Source organism: Mustela nivalis, assembly GCF_964662115.1.
Source record: "Mustela nivalis genome assembly, chromosome: 14".
Taxonomy (NCBI): Eukaryota; Metazoa; Chordata; class Mammalia; order Carnivora; family Mustelidae; genus Mustela; species Mustela nivalis.
Genome location: NC_139033.1, coordinates 10,500,772 through 10,518,482, shown reverse-complemented (window position 1 = coordinate 10,518,482; position 17,711 = coordinate 10,500,772). Strand labels below are relative to the sequence as shown.

Genomic DNA, 17,711 nt, shown 5'->3' with positions numbered 1-17,711 from the left:
ACCCTTTAAAAATTGTAAGGAAATAGTATGAGAAATTTACATCAACAAATAGGAAAACGTAGTTGAAATGCACAAATTTCTAGAGACACACAAATTACCAAACTCAGGAATAAAAAATCTTATAACTACATAGCCTCCAAGTATCACCTCCCTCAAAACATTAATTACTGTGGTGATTAACATATGTATACAAGTTCTCTGATGCTTGTCCTTCCTGGAGGTGGAACTTAATTCCCTTTCCCATAAGCATGAGCATGGACTTAATGACTGGCTTCTAGCTGGAAAGGGCAAAATAGTAAATTTGCAGTGAAGAAAGCTGACATTTAAACCAAGTGATCATTTTTTTTTAAAGATTTTATTTTTATTTCTTTATATTTTTAAAGATTTTATTTATTTATTTGACAGAGACACAGTGAGAGAGGGAAGATAAGCAGGGGCAGTGGGAGAGGAAGAAGCAGGCTTCCAGCTGAGCAGGGAGCCCGATGCAGGGCTTGATCCCAGGACCCTGAGATCATGACCTGAGCCAAAGGCAGAGGCTTAATAACTGAGCCACCCAGGCAGCCCTAAGATCTTATTTTTAAGTAATCTCTACACCAAAGTGGGGCTCAAACTCACAACCCCAATGCCAAGAGTTGCATGCTCCACCGACTGAGTCAGCCAGGTACCCCAAACCAAGTGATCGATTTTTTTTTTTTTTTAAAGATCTTATTTATTTGGCAGGAAGAACACAAGCAGGGGGAGAGGCAGAGGGAGGGGGAGAAGCAGGCTCCATGCAGAGCAGGGAGCCCGATGTGGGACTCGATCCCAGGACTCTAGGATCAAGACCTGCGCCAAAGGCAGTGGCTTAACCAACTGAGTCACCCAGCAGCCCCCGAAGTGATCAATTTCAATAAATCATGTTGGTATCAAGTACCCTGTGATAGGATGTAATGAAAAAAGCACTTTGCTTCTGCGGTATTCTTCCCTAAACTCTAAAGACTCAGTTCAAAAATGAGAAAACATCAGGGGTGCCTGGCTGACTTAGTTGGTTAAGCGTCTGTCTGCCTTTGGCTCAGGTCATGGTCCTGGGGTCCTGGGACTGAGCTCCGAATTGGGCTCCCTCCTCAGTGGAGGGTCTGTTTCTCCCTCTGCTCCTCCCCCTCCCTCAGGCTCTCTTTCCCTCTCAAAATCTTAAAAAAAAAAGAGAGAGAAGAGAGAGAGAGAGAGAGGAAACATCAGATGAACCCAAACGGAAGGCCATTCTACAAAATAGTGACCAGTACTCCCCAAGAGTGTTCTTTCTCGCTCTTCAAACAGGATGACTCTATCCAGCTATGTCCATGTCGCAGATCTTTTTCTCCCACCATCTCAAATCTGCTGCTGAGCTACTCTTTACAATCCCTGACCTTTTCAAATCCAGAATTTCCAACTGGATCTTTTTTCAAAAATTTATTTGTCGAAAAAAAAAAATTTTTTTTTAATGTCATAGTCATCATACTTGTATCTTTTCAACAGGGCTTCCTTTAGATGTTTCAATACATATATAAAGGCTGCTTTAGTTTTCATCTGCTAAACCCAACATCGGAGTTTCACCTACAGTGTGTAGCTACTGACTTCTGTTTGGTTTGGGTTTTTTTCAGTTATTGTTTCTACTTTGCTACTTTCTTTCATCTGTGTACTTTTTTTTTTAAAGCCTGCCTTCCCAGGAATCACTACCCAGAGCTCATGAGTAACTCTCCGGCTAGTCTGCCGGTTCTCTGCTCACCCTAATCCCAACCATAGTCGCAGGCAAGCTAAGCCACCAGTCTTCTCTGTTGGTTTGCCACTCAGACTGGTACTGTTACTGACACTGTTGCTGGGCTGGAGTTTTTTCCATGTATTGCTCCGGATCAGGTTAGCCCCCTCTGGAAGCAAAGCCGTTGGTTTACACGATCTGCTCCACGCTGGTGGGATTATTGCACTGACCAAGGTTAAGGTGGGAGATAGGGGCATCCCCAGCTGAGAGTACCACAGACTTCCACTGTTTTTACCCAAAGTTCAGTGGTTTTTAAGAATATTCACTTCTCATTTTGGTGCATGCCCTTGGTTAGTTTCCAGAGGCTAGAAATAGTTGTTTTTGGTAATCATGTCCATTTTATCATTGCTTTATGGGGAGAGGATTTGCTCCTCTAAACCACTATAGCTGACCTTGAAGCCAGGAGATTTTAAGTTAATAGTAACTTAATATTAAGAAACACATACATCCTTTTATAGAAACTTCTAATTATAAATCTGTATATAAACAGGTTATCAATGCAAAACATTAAAATGGCCAACAATCCCATGGCCAGTACAAATAAAGAATCAACTTTTGCACCAAAGTTCTGGCAATTTTAGAGTGACATAACAGTTTTCTCTATTTATTTACATATTTATTTATTTAATCATAAAACAATCCAGCAGGGTGCCTGCGTGGCTCAGTTGGTTAAGCGTCTGCCTTCAACTCAGGTCATGATACCAGCCAGGGTCCTGGGATCGAGCCCCACATCAGGCTCCCTACTCAGTGGGGAGTCTGCTTCTCCCTCTGCCCCTCCCCCTGCTCATGCTTTCTCCCTCAAATAAATAAATCATAAAAAAAAAAAAAAACAGGCAACAAAGATGCAGGTTTCACATTCAAAGAGGGAAAGCTGTTGACACATGTTGTCGCCTGGGCTGTTACCACTTCCTAACACTACTGAGCTCTCTATTTCATGAGGGAAAAATTGTTCCTCTGAGACTACAAGGGTGCCTCACCTTTGGGCTCAGTGATGATGTGGCTGACTCCAAGTCTCTGACAGACGTAATGGAAGGCCTGGTTCCCTGGATTGCACCATTGATCAATATAATCATTCGAGCACGTCCACAGCATGTTGTTCACTGTATCGTAACAGGCACCTGCGGAAAAAGCACACTTAACTCAACTGCCACACCATCCTCAGCCCGTATACATATTTCTCCAAAGCACTGCTAAAGAACGGAAGGGCGACTCTCTCTGCTGCTGACAGTCCGCATCCCGAGTCCCACATATTTTTCTGGCAAAGCATTAGGTTGGGATTTAGCAAGAAGGCAGGACTCCATCTCTACTTTGCTTAACTCCTTCATAAGAATGGAACAGAATGGAACTCGTGGAATACACAGTTCTTAGTAACTGACTTGTGATCCTTTTAATTCCTTAAAGGATTTAAGTGGTTTAAACCAAAACCCAGGTATTAACAGAACTAATGATCATTAACACATAGTAGAAGCCTTAGTAACTGAGCCCAAGATTTAAATCTGAGCTTCCCAGGAGCCAAGGCAAAGAGAAAATCTAGTATAGTACATAATGTTCATTTCCTGACAGTAAGAAGCACACCAATGCCTCATGGGCAATGAAATAAACCTCTTCACAGCATGAGCTGTGAGAAGAATTTGTTAGGGGCATCATCATGCAACCTGAAAGACACTATCCTCGATAGCAATTTATGCAGAGAAATGTCACCTACAGCCGTTTCTTATGTTGATCCTTAAATAGCAGCATCAAAAAATTCTTTCTTACAAGGAAAAGGAATTGGCAAGATTTTTGGAGAATTAAATTTAAATTGAATTTTCTAAGGAAAAGTGGGCATTTCTTACCCAATCCTGGTACAAGAGCACCACGCCCCAGTGAGCTTCCAGCAGCATCTATGAGATCGGCACGACTTGTGAACTGACCATCCGAAATATTATACACCAAGCTAGAAGCAAGGACTTTGGAAACAAATATTAAGCTGTTTAATAAGGCTTACGATGACAGTCTACTTTTCAAAGTTTAAACTTAAGGCTCTTAAGACCTTCATAAAATTCACACCTTTTTTGTCATCTGTTGGTGGTAACAATGAGGAGACAGAACACAAATGTAAGACCACAAAAAAGGGTCTTCAGTCAGTTAAGTACCCGACTTCGGTTGTGGGATCAAGCCCTGTGTCTGGCCCCACTTCTCAGCAGGGAGCTCTGCTCCCTCTGCCCTTTCCCCCCTGCCCGCCTGTGTGCTCTCTCAAATAAATCTTAAACACTCACACACAAACAACCCATCACAAATGCCCTATTAAATAGTGAGCCTTATTTTTCAAAATGTTTTAAAAATGGCAACTTTTTGTTGGGCGCCTGAGTGGCTCAGTCAGTTAAGTGCCCGACTCTTGATTTCGGCTCAGGTCATGATCTCAGGGATGTGAGACTGAACCCTACACTGGGCTCTGCACTCGGTGAGCAGTCTGCTTGAGATTCTCTCTCCCTCTGCCCCTCCCCCTGTGCTCAATTGCTCTCTCAAATAAAATCTTTTAAAAAAATAAAATGGCACCTTTTGCATAGATTTTCAATATAGATTACCAAGACTCATTGCAAGAGAAATCATGATCACTAACATCACTAGGTAATACCATTTATGAGAAACACTTTATATATAGTTGCTGCTCAATGAAGGTTGAGCATAGCTAACTCAAACATAACTCAAACATAGCTAGGTTGCTGTCCCTCCAAGCATGAACTCTAAAACTTGGAGACACTTTGGCCTTTTCCCTTAACACAGGATAGGTCAGTGATGTCAAACCTGGGCTCTAGGCTTCTGGGTTTGAATTCCAGGTCGACCTCTTCTGTGTGACCCAGAAAATGTACGAACCTCTGTTTCCTCATGTATACAGTGAAGCTAATAAAAGTACCTACCCTACATAGCTATTGTGAAGATTAAATGAATTAAAACATTTCTATAGGACCTGCACCAGCACAAACATACTATTATTATTTCTTCCTCACTTTTAACATAAAATTCTAGCACTATCTCTCAAGTTCCTTTTTCTTATTCCCATCCCCCTTGTAATTCAGATCCTCATCATGCCTGATCCAAGCTATCATCTAAAATGTTCTTTTGGGGGCACCTGGGTAGCTCAGTTGAGCATCTGCCTTTGGCTTAGGTCATGATCCCAGGGTCCTGGGATCGAGCCACACATCAGGCTCCCTGCTTGGCGGGGAGCCTGTTTCTCCCTCTCCCACTCTCCCTGCTTGTGTTCCCTCTCTCGCTGTGTCCCTGTCCAAGAAATAAATAAAATCTTAAAAAATAAAACAAAGAAAAAAGAAAAAGAAACTGTACTTTCAGGACACCTGGGTGGCTCAGTTGGTTAAGCCTCTGCCTTCGGCTCAGGTCTTGATCCCAGAGTCCTGGGGTCGAGCCCTGCATCGGGCTCCCTGCTTGTCCTGGGATCAAGTCCCACGTCATGCTCCTTGCTCAGTGGAAGTGTGCTTCTCCCTCTGCCTCCTGCTAACCCTGCTTGTGCTCTTTCTGACAAATACATAAAACAAAATCTTTCAGGGGTTCCTGGGTGGCTCAGTGGGTTAAAGCCTCTGCCTTTGGCTCAGGTCACAATCCCAGCATCCTGGGATCGAGCCCCGAATGGGGCTCTCTGCTCCGCAGGGAGCCTGCTTCCTCCTCTCTCTCTGCCTGCCTCTCTGCCTACTTGTGATCTCTCCCTCTGTCAAATAAATGAATAAAATGTTAAAAATAATAATAATAATAAAATCTTTTAAAAAAACAAAAATTATACTTTCTTTTCTACTTTCCACTGTGCCAACCTGCACAACAAACTATCTTCCCAAATCTCTTTTTCACTGTGTTTGCCATGCATACGTCTTTCCCCAACTTGGCCACTTAAATGCATAATACCTGCTTTTCATGACTTAAACTCAAGACCTCAGGCTGTGTCTCCTTCCTACCCTCCCCTCCGCAATAACCCCTTCTCTCAGATTCTGCAGCACTTCATCTGCCCCACACGGTTCAGGCGCTGATACAGGACTGTATATTACTCTCCACTTATTTCTCCCAACCAGACCAAGCACCACGGCTTCCACTTACTGAGTAGCCTCCACAGCGACCAATGTGAACAGGACACAGAAGAAAGTTAAGCATTTATTGATTTGTTGGCCTAAAACAGAATCACTATGTAAGCTATAGCCCCATGAAAAAATGGCGTGAAGGCCTGCTTTAATCGAATGGGGCCAATTTCAACGGAGTGACAAATTGAGGCTAAAAAGAGCTTAATAAGACTAATGGTAAATAAACAGACAAATAACCCAATTTAAAAATGGACAAAGGATTTGAATAGCTATTTCTCCAAAGGAGACATACAAATGGCCAATAAACACAAGAAGAGATGTTCAACATCATTTGTCATTAGGGAAATGCAAATCAAAACCACAATGAAATACTACTGCATACCCACTAGGACGGCTATAACTTTAAAAAGTAGAAAATAAATGTCACTGAGGATGTGGAGAAATTGGAACCCTTTTATGTTGCTGATAAGAATATAAAATGGAGCAGCCACTTTGGAAAACAATTTGGCAGTCCTTCCAAAGGCTAAACATATAGCTACTGTATGACCAGAATTTTATTTCTACGTTTACACATAAGTGAACACGAGCCTCCACAGAGACTTGTCCATGAATGTTCATAGCAATATTACTCAAAATAGCCAGAAAGCAGAAACAACCCAAATGTCAACAAAATGGGGGTATATCCATGCAATGGAACATAATTCAGCCATAAAAAGGAATGAAGTAATGATTCCTGCTACCAAATGGATGAACCTTAAAAACATAAAAAAAAGCCAGTCACAAAAGCACATATATTATATATTCCCATAAATATGAGAAGTCCAGGGATAAACCCCTACAGACAGAAGCAGATCAGTGGATGCCAGGGGTTGGGTGAGGGGAGTAAGAAGGGTAGTGGCCGCTGATGGGTATGGGTGAGAGGTTTCTTTTTGAAGTGATGGAAAATGTTCTAGAAATAGACAGTGGTGATGGCTGCACAACTCTGAATACACTAAAACCACTGAATTGTACACTTGGAAGGTATGGATTTTACGGTAAGTTGTATCTCAGTGAAGCTAGTATTAAAAAAAGAGACTAATGGTAAATTTACATCATTTATTCAAGGGCTAAAGGGACATACTGGTTACATGAACTGTTAGAGAAAACAAGCTGTTGAGAAAAAGTCCAACCAATCTGCTTCTAAAGGCAAAAGAGCGTCCAGTTGTTATGCATATCTGTATCTAAATCTCAAACACATGCAATGTGTTGAATGTACTTGAAGTGGCCTAAAGGCTGATATTAGACACATGATATTGTACAAACTGCTGAGGTCAAATTTGTATCATCAGGCTTACAGTACGAAATGCTTTTTTGAAAGTCTATATGTGAAATATGATCTTTAATGGTATAACTACAAATCATTTTGAGAGGACAGAATGTGAAAAAATTGAGAATGAAAAACAGATTTTAAAAACATTTTAATTTTATGTGTCTAAATAAATTTCAAGTAAAAACACAAAGTGTTACCATATGTGAAAGGAACATTTGGGTTTTTGTTATTTCTTAGAGATACTCTCACATAACTTTATTGCATATGATCCCCAAACAATAGTGTGAGACACTACTTTTCTTTTATCTTTGCAGGCAGGAAAACTGAGGCTTGGAGGGGTATACTTAATTAACAGTTCTTTCTGAATTGGAACTTTTTTTGCTTCACATTTTGTTTATGTGTCCTAAAATGAAGGCATTTTACATACTTTATTATTTATTTATTTTCAAAGATTTTATTTATTTGACAGAGAGAGATACACCAAGAGAGGGAACACAAGCAGGGGGAGTGGGAGAGGGTGAAGCAGGCTTCCTGCTGAGCAGGGAGCCCGATGCAGGGCTCGACCCCAGGACCCTGGGATCATGACCTGAGTGGAAGGCAGACGCTTAACGACTGAGCCACCCCAGTGTCCCTCACATACTTTATTTAATAGCTTTGGAATTCTATTCATAGTGGGTCAAGCTCTTGCTGTGTCATCTGCAAATATGGCAAAAGAGTATTTCCTAAAATTGTCGTGAACACACAGGATGATGGCTTTCAGAAGTGTACTACTGTACCATCCACAAAAATTATAGTTTTAATTCCACCTAACCCATAACTATATCACTAAGTTTTGTGGTTTTCAACGAGCCACTGCAAACAACAGAGGAAGTTTAACATCATTAATAGGAGAGCCTTAAACTGCAAAGTTAGAGATAAATTGGGCAAAGTGCCACAAATAAGACACACTTACTTTTTAGAGACGACAAACCACTTGTTCCCCCAAAAAGAGAACGGGTGGCAGAGCTGCCTGACCCCCCCGGGGGCGGGACCAGCATCACCAAGTATGTACCACAGGTATAGATGGGCGTTTTCCGAAGCATTTTCAGAGGCAGGCCACAGCTAGTATTTGCTGGGGAAAGGAATGGAAACAGCGGTAAGTGTTTGACACCAGATTAATTTGATTGCCAAAACATATTACAGTATGATGAGTATGATGAAGGGGCTCCATATCCAAACAAGAATATGCCCAAATTTGGAAACTACAGCAACAAGTGGTAATCTAAGGAGAAATAATGATGTTCTGGCCCAGTCTCCTGGCCCCAAGCTCCCTATTCCATGAGCGGAATACTTTTTTTTTCTTATGATTTTATTTATTTATTTGACAGAGAGAGATATCACAAGTAGGTGGAGAGGCAGGCAGAGAGAGAGAGGGGGAAGCAGGCTCCCCACTGAGCAGAGAGCCTGATAAAGGACTCAATCCCAGGACACTGGGATCCTGACCTGAGCCGAAGACAGAGGCTTTAACCCACTGAGCCACACAGGCGCCCCAAGCTGAACATTTCTGAAAGGTGTTCCCAATACCCAATATGCTTTTATGTCTCAAAATTTCGCTCAAAAGAATGAATCCTCGCATGGACTAGATCTCAGAATGAAAGAAGAATCCTGCTGTTTGTGCTTCCTAGAAAATGCACTCCAACAGACATCTTTTCATTTTATACAGAACAAATTCTTAACAGGTTTGGCTTATTACATTCATTACAAACAGCTCTGAACATGAAATCAGCCTGAAATTTCAATCTATAACTAATTAATAAGAATAAAACCTTTCACGGTATCTACACCAGATAATTTTACATCTGCATGATTTATGAACCCCTTACATACGTTATATATTTATAACATATATAATCTATATTAAATATATAACATATACATTTAGGGTCAGTGACAAACTAAGTTATTATTTCTAACCAAGAGGTATAAAATGCATGCCAATCTCTCTTTGTCCCTGGCAGATCTAAAAATGCATATTTAAGGATTTCCTACCTATTACTCTAGTCAGGACTGATAATGGCAGCAGAAAGTCAATTGGAATGCTTCACCTAAGAAGCTGTCAGGGTATAAAACAGAACTGCCCAGATAGACGTAAAATTGCCTTTAGATGGTTTAGATTAGAAAAATGAGAAAAGTGAACCCTAATCTGTCGGATACTTGTTTTGAACGCCTGTGCTTCTAAACAGCTCCACTTAAAACTCCAAATCCTCAACATATTCTTCATTCAGGGGCATACATTTCCCCCCAGGTAGGAAACCCAAAAGGGGCAATGATTGGGAAATAAGCAACTTTGTGAGCATAACATTTTTCCAGGATGTTTTAATAGATGTCATATTAACATGGTAACAGGTATTAGTTTATCCCATAATAAAACATCCTAGACCCTTTGAATGCTAAACTGTCAAAAGTCACTTCGCCTAATAACTGGTGGATTTTTATGTGGCAACATCATGTCAGTGAATGTGCAGAGAATGAATATAAAAGTATGAGCTCACATGTTTTGAATACAATATCAGTTTTCACAATTTTCTAAATATACCCTTGCCTTCTGAGTTCTCTGTCTGATTTCGCCCATACTTCCTCCTCTAACAAAGATTCCTTTAGTACTTCTATTGTTCAGGGTAGGATTCAGTTTTCTCCCAAGGGAAAAAACCCACAACAAGCCCTTGGCTTGTCAGGAAGTTGTTTATTTTGGTAAAAGGACCATTCTCTACAAAGTGTTTCTACCATTCAAATTATCCATAGATCCAAGTTATGACAATTATTAATAATTTCCTCACTTACATTTGATATAAGAGACCCATGAAAATAAAATTCTATCCTTAAGTTCTAATATGAACCAGTAAGTACTTAATTTGATAGCCTTATAATGAATTAATCAAATATTTTCTCTTCCCAACATTTCAGTATGTGAAAGGATTAAAGCATAAAATTGCATTAAATTCATTAAACATTAATTCAGATGCATTTTTCTATATACGGTATATTTTCTAGCCTTATCTTTTTTTTTTTTTAAAGATTTTATTTATTTATTTGACAGAGAGAGATCACAGGTAGGCAGAGAGGCAGGCAGAGAGAGAGAGGAGGAAGCAGGCTCCCCGCTGAGCAGAGAGCCCGATGTGGGACTCGATCCCAGGACCCTGAGATCATGACCCGAGCCGAAGGCAGCGGCCTAACCCACTGAGCCACCCAGGCACCCTAGCCTTATCTTTTACTACAGTCCATGATTTGTTATAGAGTCAAACAGTCGGTGTAATCTGCAAATTCATCAAGAAGAATGGTTCTTGGGGCGCCTGGGTGATTCAGTGGGTTAGGGCTCCTGCCTTCGGCTCGGTCATGATCCTGGGGTCCTGGGATCAAGCCCTGCATCGGGCTCTCTGCTTAGCAGGGAGCCTGCTTACTCCTCCCTCTCTGCCTGCCTCTCTGCCTACTTGTGATCTCTGTCTGTCAAATAAATAAATAAAATCTTTAAAAAAAAAAAGAAGAATGGTTCTAAACCTTGTTTTGGCCATATAGATGGCCTTGAAAGTCTGGTAAAAATCAGGATGGATACACTTAAGATGTAGAAATCTTTGGGCAGTGTGTTCATGAGCCTCTTAAGGCTTATCTCAATTGAGAACTCTTGCTTTTGAAGTACAGAACATGTATGCTTCGTAGGCTTTTTTTTTTTAATTAAAAAAAATGGAGGAAAATAAGAACACATAAGTTTGTCTTTAACTGTATTTGCATAAAGAAATTCTGTAAGGTTAAATAAAAACTAATAAATACAGTTACCTACAGGAGCCAGTGCAGGGGCAAAATGTATAACATGCTGAGATGTGAGACTAAGATTTCTTTGTACATACCTTTCTATATTGCTTCTACTTTCAAACTCTATAAATGCATTATCTATTTAAAATATTAAAGTGCAAATACTACGTGATTAATTCTAGAAAAAGCAACCTCCATTGTGGAGGGTTTGCCTCTTATTTGCTTGGCCAAGATTGTATTTAGTGAAGACAATGCTAAACATGAATTTTTTTACATTTATGAAGTATACGCTAAACATGAAATCGATTTACATTTATGATAAGGTATTTACAGTTAAAGACAGGGCTGTTTTGAATTATTATAGATTCATGCCAATTCATGTCTATAGCCAACATGTAATGGTTTGGAATTAAAAAAAAAAAAGGATGGCCTAGAAATGAAAAGGCGAAATACATAAAGGCAAGTGCTTTGTATGGCGCACCACGAGCACTCAATAAAATGTGCTGTCCAAGGGATGCCTCCTGGCTCAGTCAGAGGAGCATGCGTTCTTGGTCTTGAAGTTGTGAGTTCAAGCCCCACACTGGGCGTAGAGATTACTAAAAATAAGTAAGCTTAAAAAAAAAAAAAAAAGAAAAAAGTACTGCCCGGATTCCAGAGGCAGCTCTCACTAACCACAAGCTGAATGTATCAAGCCATGAACAGAGTTTGACACTCTGTACAGTACCATGGTGCAGACCTGTCATCACATGTTTGCCCAAACCCACAGAATCCGCACCACCAAGGGTATACTCTGGACTTCGGGTGATCATGTCAGGTCAATACAGGTTAACCAACTGCAACAAATATACCACCTCTCGGTAAGGGGGAGGACTGCGCATGTGTGGGGGCAGGAGGTTTATGGGAAATCTCTCTACCTTCCTCTCAGTTTTGCTATGGATCTAAAACTGCTCTAGAAAATGAAGTCTTAAAAGATATATATGTAGCTGAGTGGAGCTACACAAGGTAAACAGATACAGTGAGCGAAGGGCAGCGTACCTGCTTGGTCTTCTTTCAGAGTGTTGGAGATGGTGGAGCCAGTAAGGGCAGCCAGCGTTGCGGACGGGGAGGCTCTGTAGCGGGAAAGTCTGCTCAGAAGCATCTCATTAATGCTTTTTGCAGATTCGCCCTCTTTTCTCATCAGAATTGTGCGTTCCTGAAGCGGGTTGGCTACAAATACACCATTTTCAACCTAGAGGTTAAAGAAAAAGAGGTCATCCTTCAGTGATACTGGTTTCTACCAAATCAGCAGATTTCTATTCAAAAATGGTATCATTGTGATCCGGTTGTTCAAAAGCTTTTCCAAAAACTGCCCCTGAGTAGATGTACACCTCAAAACTTAAGTGTTCTATAGAAACTACTGAGAACAGGGATGCCTAGGTAGTTCAGTGGGTTAGGGCCTCTGCCTTTGGCTCAGGTCATGATCCAGGGTCCTGGGATCGAGCCCCACATCGGGCTCTCTGCTCAGTGGGAACCCTGCCTCCCCCTCTTTTTCTGCCTGCCTCTCTGCCTACTTGTGATCTCTGTCAAATGAATAAATAAGATCTTTTTTGTTTTTTAAAGCGTCCTTTTTTTTTTTTTTAAGATTTTATTTATTTATTTGACAGACAAAGATCACAAGTAGGCAGAGAAGCAGGCAGAGAGAGAGGAGGAAGCAGGCTCCCTGCTGAGCAGAGAGCCCGATGCAGGGCTCCATCCCAGGACTCCGGGATCATGACCTGAGCCGAAGGCAAAGGCTTTAACTCACTGAGCCACCCAGGCGCCCCTGAATAAATAAAATCTTAAAAAACAAACAAAAAAAAAACTACTGAGAACAGGGCCACCTGGGCAGCAGGCCCAGTGGGTTAAGTAAGCCTCTGCCTCAGGCTGAGGTCATGATCCCAGGGTCTTGGGATTCAGCCCCACATCAGGCTCTCTACTCAGTGGGGAGCTTGCTTCCCCCTCTCTCTCTGCCTGCCTCTCTGCCTACTTGTGATCTCTGTCAAATAAATAAATAAAATCTTTAAAAAACAAACAAACAAACAAACAAACAACTGAGAACAAAAGAAAGGCAAGGTTAACTTTGAGCTTTCATTTTTCCTAACAGCATAGATTCTAAAAGCAGTGAGCCATGTTTTTTTTTTTCAATTTTCTTTTTTTTTTTTTTAGTGAGCCAAGTTTAAGAGGTTCTACAAAAGACAGTTGATTAAAATTCCTTATATTGAATTCCACAGTCAGCTCTCCCTAATTACAAGCTTCTGACAGGTACAAGTAAGATGAGAGGAAAACAAATCATTCCATTTCTGATTTACTATTAAGTACAACTAGGAAGATAATGTCTTCTTGAAACATAATTAGTGGCTAAAATCCAAATTCTGTACTGACAGCAGTTGACATTAGCCCCAGCTGCTTGGGCGCTGGCGCGGCAATCCTGGAAAAAGACAGACTTTGTCTGCTACAAATACATGCCAGCAGCAGCTGGATCCTTGCTGGGGCTCAGCAGTTCTTCCTTCAACACTTGATTCGCCAACACAATCTCTGCAGTGGGGATTCCAAAATTCCTTCCATTTCAAGCTTGACTTTCAGCAGAGCACCTAGCTGGCTTTCCTGCTGAAAAGCTCCAGACCACTTCCTGGAGGCTGCTTCCACCCATCTCTCTTCCAACTCAAGTCTCTGTATCCAGCCTCATTTATCCTTCTTTTCCTCTGAATTCAGAGGAAGAAGTGCGTTCGCCTCCTGCAGTTTAAGGTTAACTCTTCCACTTCTGCCTCCTAACTGCTCCCTTAATTAACTCCCTTCTGCCCTGTTATCATCAGTCTCCCTTATGTCTTCCTTCTTGCTGGTTTCAAGGATACACAGACCTTACACAAGACCTTGGCGGCCCACTCAAGTACCTTCCCTTTTCTCCACTTCCTTTCACTGGTGAGCATCTCAAATTACATCTCATGCTTCTGCATCTCCCTGTCCCCTTCTAGACGCAAGCTCCTGGATCTGGCAGGAGGCCCCGGAGACTGATGCCACTAGCCAAGGCAAATGGGACCGGCCTGCTGCTCTGGGCTAGAGAGACAAGACGGGATGCGAGGGCAGAGAGGGAAGGCTTAACAGAAGCAAATCAAAAGCAAAGGAGTCCAACGTGAAAGGTTGGTAACAGAGAAGAATAAAAAGCAAGCAAATTCAGAAGCACAGCCAGGAAAGGTCCCAGAGACGGCTGCACAGAGTTGGGGAGACCTTTATGACACATTCACAAGTGATGAGAGAAAGGATTTCTTGGGGAGTCTAAAAATTCTATTTCTATTTCCCTGTCCCTTCTTCTTCCCCTTTAGAGGGCTTAACTCCACCTCCTCCAACAAGTGGACATGCGAGATGGTCTACATATAACCTGAAACTAAAACCTTCTACCTCTTCCTTACCTTCCATGTGGGCTCTCCTATGTTTGCCAGGTTTCTTGGGGCTCTCTTTCCACAGTTTTGGTAGAACACAATCCTGGTTTGGGTCATTTTAATATGAACACTGACCTCTGTGTCAAGTACTCTGTTAGTGAACTGCACTAACACAGTCCCTGCCCTCCTTGCTCTCGTATTTTTTGGTTCCACAGTCTCCACTTGCTTACACAGAAGCCTGCCTGGGATTAGACCCAGCCTCTGGGGTCTAAGACCTCTGCCTGGAACAATCTGTCCCCATGTCTTCCCGTGGCTGGCTCTATCCACTCATTCAGGTCTCAGGCAGAATATCCCCTCCTCAAAGAGACCTTCAGGACTACCAATCCAAAGGAGAGTCTCCTCCACCCTTTCCCAGGCCACAGCACGTCACCCTGTCCTGTTACCCACACAGTGCTTACGGCTTGCTGAAGTTATCTTACTCATTCATTCATTTATTATTTGCTCTACCTCCCCCACCCCGACGGAATGCCGGCTCCCCAAAAACAGGGATTCTGCCTGCATCGTTCACCAAAAACATCTTCAGCTCTCAAGGGACAGCAGTAAATACTTGATGCCTGACTGAATAAACAAACCAGCATCCTCACTTGAATCCAATCCCACCTCTTTGTGGTGTGACTCCCACGTTCCTATAAACAGACGCGTCCTTGCTACTGAGATCCAGTCGCCCCCACCCCCCCGAACTGCCTCCCACTCCCCGGCATTTCCTCTCAAATAGCCTACTGTCGCCTAAAATGTAACACGGCCACATCGTTCTCCCCCACCCTCCGGCTGCAGCAACCTTTACCAAGCAGAGCTCTATTTATGTCCCACAACTCTAAGAAGAACCCTTCAAAGGCATCCAAGATAAAAATCAATCACTCTAAGCTTGGCATTCAAAAGCATTACCCAATCCGCCCCATGAGAAAAATCAATGGAGACCTTCCAAAAAAACGATGCTATTGCGTTCAAGTACTTTGAAAATACAGAGCAGCTGGTAGAGCACCTGGGGCGGCCAAGAGGGCCGCGGTTTGGTGCACAGAGTGGTAAATCTGGGAACCTCTGCTTGGCAGAGAAGCTCTTCAGGATTGCAAAGCTACCGATCTAGAAAGGAGGGAAAGAGCCCAAGAGGAATCTGCAGCAGTGAGTTTGTAGTGCCTAGAAGCTTCCCTCCTGGAAGCCTCCCGGCAGAGGCGACCATCCTCCTAAGCCTGAGGACCGAACCAGCCTCTTATGGTGGCCTCCCATCTCCACCTGGACACCCTCATGCTCTCCCCTCTGCACACCAGCCAATGATCATTCACCAACGTCAACGAAACCATGGCCTTCTGGTCTCAGAACCCTGCAGTAGCCTCCCAACACACTTAAAATAAAACTCAAACTACTATGAAGGCCCATATGGTCCGTCCTCCACGGACTTCCCAGGCCCGCCTGCTTCTGTTCACCCTTCCTCACTACGCTCTAGGCCACGCTGGCCTTCTGTCACATCTCCAAAGTGCCACGCTTCCTCCGAACTCCAGGCCTTGTGACTTGCTGTTCCCCCTTCCTGGATTCAACAACTATTCCAGTTTGCTCAGGCCTGTCCTGGTTTTAGCGCCAAGAGTCCCAAGACCGGAAAAATCTCAGCCCCAGGCAAACTAGGATGCTTGGTCACCCTATCCATCAGGAGGGATGGTGCTTATCATTCAGGTCTCAGCTCTAGTGTCCTTCCTTAGAAAGACCGGATCTGCCAGGTGAACTAGAGTTGCTCCCCATCTCCCCCCGCCATCACGGTCACCTCACCCGGTTTTATTTTCTCACCTCTTATTTATCACTAGCTGAAACAGTTTTGTTGTTTCTTACTATCTCCCCACCCTCCTGTGAGCTCCTTTAAAACAAAGGCCTGTTACCCTGCCACCCAGCCAAAGAGTAGTAGTAGGTACTAGATGAATACCGATGAATGAAGGGCATCTCAGTCATCCAGATCATAATTTAAAGGAAATAATAAATCTGTGGGGAAAAGAGAAGGGACCTAAAGTGCCCATTACTATGCTGACCATATGTTTAGGAAGGGATATAAAGAGGACAAAATAGCAATAAAATGGTCACTGAATCTCTCTGAAGAACAGCGGTTTATGGAGAGTGTGTACATGTGAGGCAGGAAGACCTCAGTACAAAACAGAAGATGTAAAAAATGTGCTCCAAAATGGTAAGAAAGGAGTTATAGAAGATTCTGTTATTCCATAGTCTTAAAGGCCAGAGTCTAAGTGTCTTAGAACTGCAAAAGCCTGTGGCTCCAAGTGGCAGGCGAGGACACTGGTGGCCCCAGGGAATGATGCAACCTGGAGTCATGCCCTCATTTAGTTTCCTGCACACTGACTCTGGCCTTGGCCACCAGAAAGCATGATGCAAGCAGAAGCTTAAGGAGCACTTGCGCTCTTGAAAAGCCAGAGAATGGGAGGCGGTCTTGACCATTACAGCCCCAGTGAAGCTCCAAGCTGAATGAAGCCACAGGGGTGACCTCAGCTTCCCCACACAGAGAAGGACCACCACCCAACTGAGCCCCACCAACCTCTAAATCATTACTGCTAGCAGTCAGTTTTGAGCTTGTTTGTTGAGCAGTTAATTGAAATACCCACAAAGTCAGAGACTGTTCCATATTAATAGTTTGCTAGATAGAACATTCTCTATATTCCCTTTTTTACATTGTACTAATTATATTCCTATAGTCTACCTTATGTCATGATGACTTATCTACTCCATTCTGAGCGAATCAAAACTCATTTTGAAAGGCCAGCACAGCCAGTGAAATTCTGCTCTGATTGCCTATGCATTTTAGCCAGCCCTCAATCTTTTAGTTTTCCCTTGAGGCTAAATACCAGTACACCTATTTTGTAGATCAGACTTATGATTTTTCATAAGAAATGACAACGGAAGAAGCTGGTGATATTTGAAGTGCCAAAAATAGGTTTTTAGTTATTTAATTTCTGGGAGCACCTGGGTGGCTCAGTTGGTCAAGTGCCCAACTCCTGATTACAGCTCGGGTCATGTAGGGTCATGAGATCAAACTCTGTGTGGGGCTCTATGCTGGGCATGGACTCTGCTTAATAGTCAATCTCTCTCTCCCCCTCTCCCCTTCTCCCCCCATCCTGCATTCACGTTCACACCTCAAAAAAATACAGATTTGTCTCCTGATTATAAAACTAAAAATGGTCTCTTCTATAGCTGTTTCATCACTTTATGAATCTTTAAATCTTGCTTTATTCTTGACCCAAAAGCTGCCATGAACTATTAAAACCAGAGCCTTGGGGCACCTGGGTGGCTCAATGGGTTAAAGTCTCTGCCTTCGGCTCAGGTCATGATCCCAG

At 42.6% G+C, this 17,711-nt stretch overlaps 1 protein-coding gene across 11 annotated transcripts in view; it reads right to left on the bottom strand.

Moving 5' to 3' along the window:
* HECTD4 (HECT domain E3 ubiquitin protein ligase 4) overlaps positions 1-17,711 on the bottom strand; it is a 184,725-nt gene that overhangs the window by 92,230 nt on the left and 74,784 nt on the right. For all 11 annotated transcript variants that reach the window (XR_014302557.1, XM_082698252.1, XM_082698254.1 and 8 more), the window contains exons 8-11: positions 11,969-12,161; positions 8,100-8,258; positions 3,610-3,723; positions 2,752-2,892 (exon numbers count right to left, since the gene is read on the bottom strand). Coding sequence is in view for 10 of the 11 variants with exons in the window: in XM_082698252.1 (XP_082554378.1) it covers positions 2,752-2,892; positions 3,610-3,723; positions 8,100-8,258; positions 11,969-12,161 (607 nt within the window). In the remaining variant the exon portion in view is untranslated. The remainder of the gene's footprint in view (positions 1-2,751; positions 2,893-3,609; positions 3,724-8,099; positions 8,259-11,968; positions 12,162-17,711) is intronic.